This window comes from Sinocyclocheilus anshuiensis, unplaced genomic scaffold (genome assembly GCF_001515605.1).
Source record: "Sinocyclocheilus anshuiensis isolate Anshui unplaced genomic scaffold, SAMN03320099.WGS_v1.1 scaffold840, whole genome shotgun sequence".
Lineage (NCBI taxonomy): Eukaryota > Metazoa > Chordata > Actinopteri > Cypriniformes > Cyprinidae > Sinocyclocheilus > Sinocyclocheilus anshuiensis.
Window position 1 is genome coordinate 841,073 of NW_015552598.1, and position 13,592 is coordinate 854,664.

Below are 13,592 nucleotides of genomic sequence, written 5' to 3' on the forward strand. Positions count from 1 at the left end.
AATGGCTGCTGAAAATTCAGCTTTGCATCACAGGAATAAATTACATTTTAAAATATATTAAAGAAGAAAACAGGTATGTTACATTGTAGTAATATTTCATGATATTACTGTTTTTACTGTATTTTTGATCAAATAAATGCAGCCTTGGTGAACTCCCTTCCTTCATGGACGGCACAAAGAGCCAGTCCTCCCATGTCTTCGTGCCTCTGCTCAGCAGACTATTGCAGGACAAACAATGGAAAGTCATTCTGAAATGCGATGAAAGATTGCACCGAAGTTTATAAATTTCAAGGCAAAGGTGTCTTGAACTGCCAAAGCAGTTGGCAAAGCAGTTGATTCTTAGCTCAAAATGAATCAAAATTAACTGACAAATAAATATAAATATTTAAAACTACACTAATGTTCAAAAGTTTGGGGTCAGTAAGTTTTTTTATAAAATAAATTATATTTTAATAAATATAATATTTTATATATATATATATATATGTGTGTGTTTAAAAATCTCTGCTGACTTCAGACTTTTGAACAATATTGTTTTTATTTCGTTTAAAAACAAAGCTAAATGTACCAGTAAAATGAAAAAAATCAAATTGCCAAATAAAGACATTTAAAAACTATTTAATTCATGTTTAACATATTAGTTAAATGTAACGATGAAAGAATATATATATTCAACTCATTTTTAAATGCACCTTTTAAATTGAAACAAAGAGTATTCTGTTTATATTAATGCAGGGTGGGGCTTCATTATATCTAGTGGGATTTGATTAGATTGTGCAAAGTGGGCTGTAACATTATTAATGTTGTTTGCTAATTGTATAAATGAACCCCTAATGTTAAAGTATTTTGCTTCTATTAATGCCATGAACATTAAATAATTAATGACATTTGAAAACTTTTTTTGCTTGGAAAAATGTGTGCAGATGAATCCTGCACAATAAGACCAAGAACTTTTATTAAGAATTTAGATTTTCCTTACGTTTTTTTCTCTTTTCTTTGTAGATATAATGTCATGATTGAGTGTTGGCACCCTAAACCCGAGCGCCGGCCCACCTTCTCAGAGCTCGTGTCCCGCATCGCTGCCATTTTCTCCAGCTTCAGCGGCGAGCACTACATCCTCCTTAACACCACCTACGTCAACATCGATAAGATGACGCCCTACCCCTCTCTCATCTCCTCTCAGAGTAACCTGGACCGTGACTGCTGCACCTGAGAGACAAAGACACCAGACAGAGGGAGGGAGAGACAGGAGAACAACAAAAAAGCCATTGCTGTTCATGAAAGACACTGGACTGGCTGCCAGGGGCGGCTTTTATCATTAAAGGAGGAAGAAAGCGGCCCAAGGACACTGTGAAAGACTTAAAAGACACGGACACTCCCTTAATCGCTGTAAATAGATTATGATGAGCCTTGACCTATGGAGTTAAGGTTCTCCAGTCGAGCATAAGATGGTCCTGATCTCCTGGGACAGAGATTGTGACTCCACTGCTGTTGGCATCTGATTCATTCATGCTATTGGCAGATGCTTTCAAACAACTTCAAGATGTCTCAACTTGTGTTCTCCAACGTTACCTGAGCGTACTGTACATTGACCAATTTATTTTCTGTGAAAAGTGTAATAAAACGTTGTGCATGCCTTCATACTATGAACTGAGCGCAGCATAATTAAGTTTTCAGGAGAACACTGGACTCACGTGATGTTTTGAGGAACGTCGAATCTGTCAATGTTCTTGTGAGGCCTATACGTCTGATTCAGACCGATATGAACGATCTGATTCTGTTTTGTTTACTTGTGTTCAGATGATTGTTTTCTGTCCTGGCATTTGAATCTTTCTGACAAGATTTCTTCCGTAGTTCTATATTTTTATATAATCTGCTTAAGTTTAGTGTCAAAGTGAACATACTACAAGGTTCACATGGAATCGGCGCAGCTTTTTCACATTTTCACAACTGATTGAGTGCATAGGCTACACATGCATATATCTATAGAGATATTATAAATATATGCTTTTTATATTTAACATATTTTAATTATTAAAAGTATATATTTGCACACAGATAGATAGATAGATAGATAGATAGATAGATAGATTGATTGATTGATTGTACGTGTTTATAAATTTACAATTTATATATATCTATATATATATATATATACACACACTTACACACTAGGGCTGCACAATTAATTGTATTTCTAATCGTGATTACAATTATGAATGCCACAATTATGTAATCGTTCAAAGTCCACTTGTTATTTTTTTTTTCTTTCTACATGTTATCTTTAGGGTTTTTCCATTGTTTTGATTTTAGTTTTAGTATAACACTATAATACCATTTATATTTTTAATTTTTTTATAATTAAAAGAAGAAACCAATCCGATGTATAGTTGACATTTGAGGCTTAATACTATAGAAAAGTACTAAAAGTTTTTCAGTTAGTGTTTTCAGCTTGTTTATTTTCATATAAAAATACAGCATGCAGTTGCATCAAACAATGGTATAAACATCATTCAGTGTAAATTGTGATAATCGTAATTAATAATCGCAATTACAATTTCAAGGCAATAATCGGCAATTATGATTTTTGTCATAATTGTGTAGCCCTAATACACACACATGCATATATATGTAATTCTGCATATGCACACACAAAATATACTATATAGAGAGAGAGAAAGAATGTGTGAGACTGTGAACAGCAGACGCAGATTCAGTGTGGGCCTGTATGTTTCTATGTAGTGAAGATGACTATGAATGTGACTTGCCATAACGGACTACTGTATGATGTAAATTATTTGTCTCTCTATCCTTATTGTCTGACTTGCTGTGTTATACATGTATATATAGCCTATGAACACAGTATAGACAGTTTGGTATAACAGTTAAATGAGGTCAATCAACATTTCATTTTATCCCTATGTGAGTGAAGTTCTAGTGTTGTTACAAATGATAAAAAAAAAAAAAACGTTTTGATCTTGATTTGTTTTATATCACGGTTTAGGTTTCACCATTTATGAAAACCTTTCTTTTCTTTAAACCTGTCAAGACTGTCTTCTTAAGATTTCTATATGGAGATCCAACTCAGAAATGGTACAAATGACAATATTTCTGTCGTTCCAGTCATGATAATAAAGTTTTATTATGTGTGTCATATATGAATGAACTCTCTTTGTGCTGTATCTAGCAAATGTTGTCCTCTCTGAAGTCTCCATTTCATCGGCTCTGTTTGAACTTTGACCATGACCTTCTGATTACCCTCCATGCTCTTGACTCGACCCTCAACCGCTGGTGTCTAGACAGGCTTTTTAATTTCCTCTTATGGTCTCTTCGAAAAGAAGCGTAACACTACCTGTCTGAAAGAGTAGTGCAGCTAAATGAATTACATATTATGATTTACAGATACCACATACAATAAACATCCTCTCATAGATATTAACACTTTTTACTAGTCTGCAAAGTGTTGATGAGTATTACAGCATGGTCTCACTTAAGAACAATTTGGCTAACATGCATTAAATGTATCCAAAATGTAGACCTGCAATGCAAAAACCATGTGTAGCCTTACTGTAGCTTTATTAGATTCTGAACTTGGCTGTCCTAACTTGAGGACAAATACTAAATCCCTCCTCATAACTCAACACTAATTCATAAGCTAATGTGGAGGAGGATATGACACTGTTATTCGTTGTCAAAAGGCGCTATTGTAAACCTGTGACCTCGCTTTATGTGGAATGACTAGAGTGCCACCTACTGGGCGAGTTATAGCATTCGTTGTTTGTAAATATAATAGCTGGCCAGGAGAGCAGCTACTTTTTGACTGTGGCCTATTGTTTCAGGATTATGAATCACTTTCCGTAAAAATAAATTACCTTGGGCCTTCACTGAAGGAATTAAGACAAGTTACACACGCAGTGAGGTAGTTTCATGAATAATATCGCTCGCGGGTATTACAAAAACAGACGGAAAATCCGCCCCAGTATGACGTCCTGTCTCAGCTCCAAAACGACCAGCACTGAGAGTTACAATCATCCTGAGATGACAGTTATGAGCCACTTACAACATAGTAGTACATTCCATCTCTAGTGCTACTACCCCTCAATATTAATAAAACAGGTTGGGTCACGTTTTGCCTATATTTTGGGGACCAAATGTCCACACAAAGATAGTACGTGAAAACAGCTTCTAATTTTGTTTTGGGCACCACACAATAGTTCACATAAGAAACAGGCTTAATAAACGATGAACAGCCTAATTGCAAAAATCTAAAAATGTAAAAAGGTTCTGTGAGGGTTACATTTTTAGACAGAGTTGGTGTAGTAGGCTATAGAAAATATCTGTCAGTGGAAAGTTTGCAACAAGTTTGCAGCACATTTACATTTACATTTAGTAATTTAGCAGACGCTTTTATCCAAAGTAACAAACAAATGAGGCACACAATAGTATTGTCTCGCTAAAATAAAAGTTCATACTTTTCAGACATTATGAAAACAAAATTAAGTCTAAAGTAAACTAAAAACTAAAAGCAACTAAAAATGTGAATATATTTACTAGTTGGGTCATCAAATTAATTATGGAGCCATAACTCTCCATTTTATAATGGTTAACTCCAATTTTATATCAGTGTATTATTGTTGTTGATTTTATTGATATTATAGCCTATTATTCAAATTAAGCCACATATGCCTTTTTTTTGTCATTTTAACTTTGTCTTCAAATTAATTATGGAGCCGTAACTCTCCATTTTATAATGGTTAACTCCAATTTTATATCAGTGTATTATTGTTGTTGATTTGATTGATATTATAGCCTATTATTCAAATTAAGCCACATATGCCTTTTTTTTGTCATTTTAACTTTGTCTTCTTCTTCTTTTCTTAGCATATTAATGCTGCTTATTTTTAGAATATTTTTGAAAATCGTAATTTTATCCTTCTTGGATCATTCAGACGACAATCACACTTTATTTAAAGATGATTGATGTCTTGTCACAATCATAGACTGTAAAAAAAAGATGGACGACGCATCTCCTATTCCTTCCAAAAAGTGAAGCCAAAGCATCTCAGTATGGCCTGCCATCTTGAGTAAACGACGTCATTTGGAGCCAGAGTCTGCGCAGTAGAGATTTGTTTGGAGCCAGCAGCTGCGTCCGAAATCGCATACTTCCATACTATATAGTAGGCGAAAAACAGTATGCGAGGCGAGTAGTATGTCCGAATTCATAGTATTCGAAAAACAGTAGGCGAGAAGTACCCGGATGACCTACTACTTCCGCCCGAATTCCGTAGCATGCATACGATGGACACTTTACTATCCCATGAGGCCACGGGAGAGGAGGCGCCATATTCGAAAATGGCGGAAGGCGGCGACGCGGCTCTTTTCAAATGTAAGTACCTCAGGGAAAAACGTTGTTAATTGTGGTTAAATTGCACTTGTTTAACATGGTCTAAGTGAACGGCTGACTTACTGAAAGTTTAAACATTGTAAATCGATGAGATGATTTCGTGAATCGGCTGTAAAAAGATGTTTAATCATTGTTATTACTGAGCACATCAAGTTAACGAACAAATCGAGCTAGTGTCAATGCTGTTGTACATCAGCTTGTTAACTGCTTTTTGCGGCGACGCGGCTCTTTTCAAATGTAAGTACCTCAGGGAAAAACGTTGTTAATTGTGGTTAAATTGCACTTGTTTAACATGGTCTAAGTGAACGGCTGACTTACTGAAAGTTTAAACATTGTAAATCGATGAGATGATTTCGTGAATCGGCTGTAAAAAGATGTTTAATCATTATTATTACTGAGCACATCAAGTTAAAGAACAGATTAAATAAAACTAAAAACTTAAAAGACCTATACAGACATAAATTCAGACATAATTTAACTAAAATTTAAATAAATAAATACAAATCAAATGACAGTAGTTTATCAATAATCCTAAAAAATCTGTGATCTGCGAGCAGCTGACCGACGCCTCCTCTGAGCTGTTGATCCAATCAACGTTAAAACGCCGATGAAAGCGGTAAGAATAACGTGAAACATTGCTGATGTTCGCGCAGTAGTGAGGGCTCTTTAAATTTTGGCGCTGTTGTGAAGACGCATGTCACGTGACAACATCAACATGGCGGATGTAGTACGTCCGAATTCCATTCATACTACTCGCATTCATACTATATAGAACGAACTTTTTTAACGGTCGAGTAGTACGTTCAAATTCAAATGTAGTACCTACTAAGCAGTATGCGATTTCGGACGCACCCAGTGTCTGCGCAGTAGTGTCGCGAGGTGGAGCCGCGGTATCAAACTCCCGCCCACACTCCCGCAGACCCAATCAATCATAACAACATGCCCCGTTTCTATAGCATCAAATTAGCTAAAATCAAACTTATCACAAAAACGAACAATTGAACATATATCAGCGTGATAACAACTACTTTAATTACCAAAACCATCACAACAAAGAGTATAGAAGACTATACTCTTTGGTCACAATCAGTATCACGGAGTGGACTTCATTTTACGGTTGATGAACTACACTTCCCATAATTCCACTCGCGCTCTGAACCTGTTCCGGTTTGCTGTCATTGCTGTGCGCTGCCCTCGTGTCCTTGTGATGTAAACATTTCTATCTATACAGCGTTTACTATTGCAAGTAGCCTTTAGCATTTTGTTCTAAGGCGTACTTATGTAGTGTAGTCTTAGTTCACAATAAGTGAAGCTTTAGTCATGTTTACTTGTGCAGTTACACAGCGGTTATGTCACGGTGTGTGTGTGGGTTCAGTGCAGAGATGTTCAAGACTCTTCAGCAGGGCTTTGATCTCTCAGGCTCTCCGAGCTTTTTCAGATGCTCCTGCAACTCCTAAAGACTTGAAAAAACCTGTAAAGCAATGGGAATTATTAGTTAATCCTTTCACAAATGTCAAATGTCATTTAAGCTGTAATATATCCATAAAATCACTGGATCCACATGCTTTTCCTGAGGCTGATCGGGCATTTATTAGTGTGCACGTGACAGATGCGAATCAAACTGCTAATGTGGACGGGTTTCATGTTCATTATGATGATCAAAGCAATGAACTTAAGATTTTGGGCGATGGGGTGGATAGCAATGTCACTGTTGAACTGACAGCACCTATCAAATGTAGTAAGGATCTGTATTCTGGCTTGTAAAGGTACTAATAAATCATATTTATATTATATTTGATCAATTAATATATTATTGATAGTTTCTTAATATTATACAATTATAATATTTTAAAATGAATGGCTTTTACTAGGTAAACTCTACTTAGAGTAAGTTTAGGTAATGTATTGAATAAATATACTTAAATTCATAGGAATACATGTGCATCCGTTTAGTCCCTGCCCGTTCCTCCAGATCTCCACATCAAGACTAAAGACAAAGGCAATGTGAAGATCCAGAAAATGGAGAGTGACCTCTGCCATGTTCACACAGAGAGAGGGCACTGTGTCCTAAAGTCTGTCAAGGTGACGCATTCGCTTTTTAATCATTTAATGCAGGGGTTTTCAAACTAGGGCTCCTAGGGACAGCAAAGGAGTACTCGACAGTCAATTTTAAAAAAGTAAAAAAAAAAATAAAAAAAATGCTAAAAAGTAAATAAAAATAATCAATTAATTAAAATAAAAAATCAAATATTCTTGAATAACGAATATACATTACTAAACATTATTATAGTAAGTGGTGCAATAAAAACATTATTTTATAAATATTATGCACATTTATAATTTGTAAAAGTATAAATATATAGTTGTCTTTAAATTTTAGGATGCTCAAGGTTCTGTGGTATCTAAAAGACTGAAAACCCCTGATTTAATATGTCATAAAGGCCTAAATGTAATTAGTTTTTTTGTGATGATAGGTATTATTATCTTGTGTTTAACTGTGATTTTGTTTAGGGTCATGAGGTTCAAATTCAGTCCACAGGAGGAAATGTCACTGGACTTCAGACCATTCATGGGAATGTTAATATCAGCACATCTTTGGACAGTGTAAGTAGTTTAGGACAGACATAACTGCATATTCTGTGAAACTGTTATTAAATCACAGTTCTCATTCTCCAGAATGTCGATATTAAGAAAATTCAGGGAACCACCATGAATCTCTTCACAGAACACGGGGATCTGAAAGTGAAGGCCATTTATGGTGAATCCACCTCAGTGTCCACTTCCTCCGGGAACATCCAGATTGGCCATGTACACGGTGAGGGGAAGGGACAGTATTGGCTCATTGTAAAGACCTGATATGCGGTTAGGACATGTGTCGTTGTTGTTTTACAGGTGAAGCTCTTGTACAAAGTAAAACAGGAAATATTGTCATTGGTAAGTGAGCAGGCTGAATTATTTAGTCACTCGTTTAGTGCACTAAAGATGTCTTTCCTGCGTCACAGACAGCTCAAGTGGTGCCCTGAAGGTGTTTACTGCTGCTGGAAACATTGATGCATATGTGGGTCAAGATGGAAGCGCAGAACTTCACAGTCAACAAGGTAATAATCAGAATCAGAATATGACACCAAAGAAACTAATAAAAAAGATGAGCCTAGTATGAACATCTCATAGAACTTGAGTACATTTCTAAGAACTTGACCCTTGTTTTAAACTAGTTTTCTAACACTTTTATTTGTCATTGATCCAGGTGCTGTGTGTGTGCGTGTGCCGTCCACTATGAAAGCAGCAGTGCACTTGTCTGGAACCTCTGTTAGCATTAGCTCAGAGATAGTTAGCTCATGTCAAGAGACTGAACGAACTTCAGCTGATGGGAAGACAACAGTCACAGGTGAGTAGAAGCCAGACCCACTGAATGTCTTTTAACTGCCTGATACTTTTTTGTTCAGTTGCAAGTCTACATCTTATCCTCAAACACAAACATGAAAATTTGACTATTTAAACTACATTATCTAACATATTCTATGCATTCATTACATTGTATGTATTAATTTAGCTAATTTGAATGGTGGCACACATGAAGAACGATGGATCAAAGCCACTGCTGAAAAAGGTGCTGTCAACCTGAGAACCCAGAGCTGGTTTGAGACCCTCAGACTCGGAGCTCAGAGTTAAAACCTGCACAGAAGCGCCTGGGGCCAACTACAGAACTGACAGAACCTCGCTGCTGGTTTTAGACAGGAGATTTATACTGGAACAGCTTGAGAGACGTTACAGTATATCAGATTAGTTGATAAACAGAATGCATTGAAACAACTGTACAAAAGAATGAAATAAACCATGCAATTTTAAAGCATTTTTTAATTTTGGTAAAAGCTTCTACACGCATTGCAACATACAATATGTGTATTACAGAATACATACACTACTGTTTAAAGGTTTGGGGTCGGTTTGTAGGGTTGCAATTTTTTTTGATCAAAAATTCAGTGAAAATTGTAATATTGTAAAATATTATTACAATTTAAAACAACTTTTTTTCTGTGTGAATCTATTTTGAAAAGGTCATTTATTTATTTGATGCAAAGTCATTACTCCAGTCTCCAGTGTCATATAATCCTTAAAAAATCATTCTAATATGCTGCTCAAGAAACTTTTTTTGTTTGATTGATCAAAAATACAGTGAAAATTGTAATATTGTAAAATATTATTACAATTTAAAACAACTTTTTTTCTGTGTGAATCTGTTTTGAAAAGGTCATTTATTTATTTGATGCAAAGTCATTACTCCAGTCTCCAGTGTCACATAATCCTTAAAAAATCATTCTAATATGCTGCTCAAGAAACTTTTTTTGTTTGATTGTTGAAAACAGATGAGCTGCTTAGTATTTTTGTGGAAACCATTTTATTTTTTTCTGTTCAAAAGAACAGAATTTATTTGAAATAGAAGTATTTTGTAACATTTTAATTGTCTTTACTGTCACTTGATAAATTTCATGTGTCCTTGCTGAATTTTTTATTTACACAAAATTTATTGATTTTAATTTGAATTAATTAGAAATTTACACGCTGTCATTTTATACTGTATGCTGATATAAAGTTGTATGTATGGGTACGATCTGTGCTTAATATTTGCAAAATTATATGCAAAATGAAAAGGTAAAAAAAAAAAAATGATGACAGAAAATTGTTGATAAAATACTGCATTTTGTTCACAATTAATCTTGTTAGTCATATCTTACAACTACTATGGTAAGTCCTGTAGAAAACTGCCTGTTCCAACAAATCTTGAACTTGTGCAGTTTGTGATTATCACTGGGTACTGGCATTGCAGTTCCTGGAAGTATGGGTAAGCGTGTTTTATATGACTATACATCAACCAGCAGAGGTATAAAAAAAAAAAAGGAACAAATGAATGTAATGTATCTGTTGGATGTACATGTTTAAGGCTACATAGGTTTTACCTTGGCTGTCAGAAGAGCATGAGATTAGGGGGTTGAAGATGACGAATCCTGGGAGGTTTTGGCCAATGGAGGTGGTGATCCATTGCTGATACTGTGACACATGGGTGTATACACCAGGTTCACTGGTCTGACCACAGTCATGACCCCTACTGATGATACCAGACTGAACCCACACTGAACACTGCTGACTCACCACTGGACCACCAGAGTCCCCCTACAGAGAGCAGGTATGTTTTTTCAGTGACTTTTTTGTTTATTGTACTGTTTAACATAAAACAGTGATCTGAGCAAACAGTGCTATGAATATAACATGAAATAGCTGCAAGTGGCAGTTATCAGGAAAAGGAGACAGTTTGGAAAAAGAGAAAATGACCAAAGTAATAGTGTAATATTTAGATTTGAGAAATGTAGAATCTAGCCCAAACTGTTCCTGAGGTATAAGCAAAAATGTATATTCACACATTATAGTTTGATACATTTTCTGAATTATGTTTTATGACAATTCAGAAAAGTTGCGTAAGCATGACATGAAAATGTACCTATTTTGTAAATGTATATTACTGATTTTATTGTAAATGATGCATCCTTTTATGTTTTTTTTTACCTCATAATCTTTAAAGCTGCAGTCTGTAAATTTTGCCTCTTTGTCGCCATCTCTGTTTGAAAACCTGCAATTGCAGCTGTGTGCGGAATTATCTTCCTCGCGTGGGTTGTGCTCCGGCGCGGCTCTAGTGCAGATGAATGTTTTGAGGTGAATGTGTGGCAGTCAGTCACCGCACCGGTGTGGATATTCACTGTACTTTGCAATCACAGATTCTAGCCTACGTTTTGGAATATATGACCCAAATAAGAATTTTCACCGGATATTGTCATCTGAACAAATAAGTAACAAGTCTGACACGACCAAAAAAAGTTATGGACTGCAGCGTTAACTTTGTATAATCTTTTTTTTTGTTGTTGGAAGTTTACTGAGGCCACCTAGTGGATGTAGTGAATTCAAGAGACTCAAAAATATAAAATAATAAACATATTCTGTAGATTCAACATCTGACCAATCCTATAGGTGTATAATAAATAAATTTGTTATTATGATTATTATTGTTGTTATTATTATATATTATATTTATTATTTTAAATTAAAATTTCAAGTTAAAATTCATTTTAGGGTACAGTACTATACCATATAGGAAATACACAATAATCAAATTGTGTATTAGGGTGTCTAATGCTCAAAGTTCAACAGAAAATGTTACAGTTTACATTACCATAATAACATCTCAATAAAACGTAATAGAATACAGATACTACTTACCTGAGTTTAGAATATAAGGTAACTTTAAATGTATTTAGTGAATTGTGCACATTGTTTTTGTTTTTTTTACCCGTTTTATTTTTATTTTGTGATTCAACATGAAAATGCCATATTTAATTAAAACAAAGGTCCCACAGTATTTCTTTGTCATAAAAATACTCAAACAATAGTAAGAGAGTACAAACATATACAGCATTCAATCCTGATTATAAAGTTTGGTATTTTTCAAACTGATGCCTTATTCTTTCATTTCTTGTGAAATTGGGTTTGTGAAATATGTCATAGTTCCAGTCCATTTCTATATATGAAGCTTCCTATATTTTCTAGTTGATATGAATTTCCATTCTTATAAAATATTTCCTCATAGCCAATGCCAAAAAGATTTCAATGCCAACAACCTGACAAAACTTTGGTTTGATAAAGTGATTCCAAACCTTTTTGTCAGCCCCTTCGGTGACTTAAGTACTTTTCAATATTTTGTAACTAAAGATTCATACTTGTGTGCAAAAAAAGGCTAAAAAAGTGTTTTCTTATGAAATCCGATAAATTACATCATATGTAAATTAGGTAATGTCAGTTTGTAATGTCCTCATCCTCCTGTTTCTCCAGTTGGTTCAGATCTGGTTGAGCTGTAGTAGTTAGTCCTGACTGTAGGGGGCGTCATCGTCACTGTGTTTCCAGTGTTGCTGCAGTTTCAGAGCAGCCTGTCTGAGAAGAGACAGGTACAAATCAACACTATATCTACAATATCTACAACATCAATATAAATATGCACTGTGTTAGTTATAGTGTATTTGTGTTGGCACTAGTTTCTTCAGGCCAAAGACATCATTAGTAAGTGTAGGGCAAACACTGCCCTACATCTTTAAAACAACAATCAATGCCAAAAGCATCATAACAATATAATGTGGTTGTGTACAGTATGAAGAACTGAGAAACATAAAAAGTTTGGACCTTGACAGGACTCTTATAGTGGCATTAGTAATATGAGTGAAGGCCAGATTAAGATGGAGGAGAGAGTGTAAGATTTTTATGCAGTGAAACTTAAACACAGTGTGTTTTTATTCTACTTGCATTAAGATGTGAGCATTCACTGAGATCGAGTTCTTGAAGATTTCTGCATTGACCTTTGACAAAAAAACACAAGCAAGATCCTTATATTTTTGATTACATCAAAAACGTATGAATTTTTAAAGCAGCACTATGTAACTTTTTCTGTTTTCAAAATTTGCTAAATGTATATAATGAGCGAGTACATAATGAATTCATCTTCCAAACCGAATAAGTTTTTGTCTTATTCCGAATCACTACGGTACACTTATAACAAGTACTTATATTTGGACTATTGTAGCCTGGTCAGGTCGTCACCACTGCGGAGTAACACATACCTGCGTGAATCGCCATAGACATAAACTTAGAGAAGTAGCTCCGGTTGGAATGTTCTTCCGCGGGATATGTGCAGTTCTGTTTATTAACCGCTAGAGCGCCAAACGTTACATAGTGCTGCTTTAAGGCTGATTAAAGTAAATTTACTGATGCGTCTAAAACTGGACTCCTGCACCAGTGTGCAACCGCACAAGTTGACAGATATTCTCTCCACAGTCTGATCTGTGATTCAGCTGGCCTCAGAGGAGAAATCGATCTGCGGAAACACATATTCTAAAAGTGAAGTGACATGTGGCCAAGTATGGTGACCCATACTCGGAATTAGTGCTCTGCATTTATCCCATCCAAAGTGCACACACACAGCAGTGAACACACACACACACCGTGAACACACACCCGGAGCAGTGGGCAGCCATTTTTTGCTGCGGCGCCCAGGGAGCAGTTGGGCTCAAGGGCACCTCAGTCGTGGTATTGAAGGTGGAAGAGAGCGCTGTACATTCACTCCCCCCACCTACAATCCCTGCCGGTACGA

General features: G+C 35.5%; 2 protein-coding genes across 5 annotated transcripts in view; both read left to right on the forward strand.

Annotated features, from left to right (window-relative positions):
- The window catches only part of LOC107665714 (hepatocyte growth factor receptor-like), a 53,462-nt gene extending 51,417 nt beyond the window's left edge, over positions 1-2,045 (forward strand). Inside the window, exon 21 of the mRNA XM_016456716.1 lies at positions 1,003-2,045. Within this exon, the coding sequence (XP_016312202.1) occupies positions 1,003-1,213 (211 nt within the window). The 3' untranslated portion in view covers positions 1,214-2,045. The remainder of the gene's footprint in view (positions 1-1,002) is intronic.
- A 4,432-nt stretch (positions 2,046-6,477) lies between these two features.
- Positions 6,478-9,282, forward strand: LOC107665692 (protein FAM185A-like). Of its 4 annotated transcripts, none has more exons than XM_016456675.1 (8): positions 6,478-7,142; positions 7,377-7,486; positions 7,916-8,008; positions 8,081-8,219; positions 8,297-8,338; positions 8,407-8,502; positions 8,652-8,792; positions 8,958-9,282. In XM_016456675.1, the coding sequence occupies exons 1-8, from the start codon at positions 6,725-6,727 to the stop codon at positions 9,074-9,076; spliced, it is 1,158 nt and encodes a 385-aa protein (XP_016312161.1). In that variant the 5' UTR covers positions 6,478-6,724; the 3' UTR covers positions 9,077-9,282. The 4 variants fall into 4 exon arrangements, with proteins under 4 accessions (XP_016312161.1, XP_016312164.1, XP_016312163.1 ...); XM_016456678.1 differs by having other exon boundaries at positions 6,478-6,613; XM_016456677.1 differs by lacking the exon at positions 8,652-8,792.
- Positions 9,283-13,592: the final 4,310 nt, after the last annotated feature.

Bases quoted from the DNA above. Each gene is read 5' to 3' on its own strand.
- LOC107665692 (XM_016456675.1), top strand. From the start codon at position 6,725: ATGTTTACTTGTGCAGTTACACAGCGGTTATGTCACGGTGTGTGTGTG. The intron at 8,339-8,406 runs GTAAGTGAGCAG...CCTGCGTCACAG, and splicing joins AACAGGAAATATTGTCATTG to ACAGCTCAAGTGGTGCCCTG. The intron at 8,503-8,651 runs GTAATAATCAGA...TCATTGATCCAG, and splicing joins AGAACTTCACAGTCAACAAG to GTGCTGTGTGTGTGCGTGTG.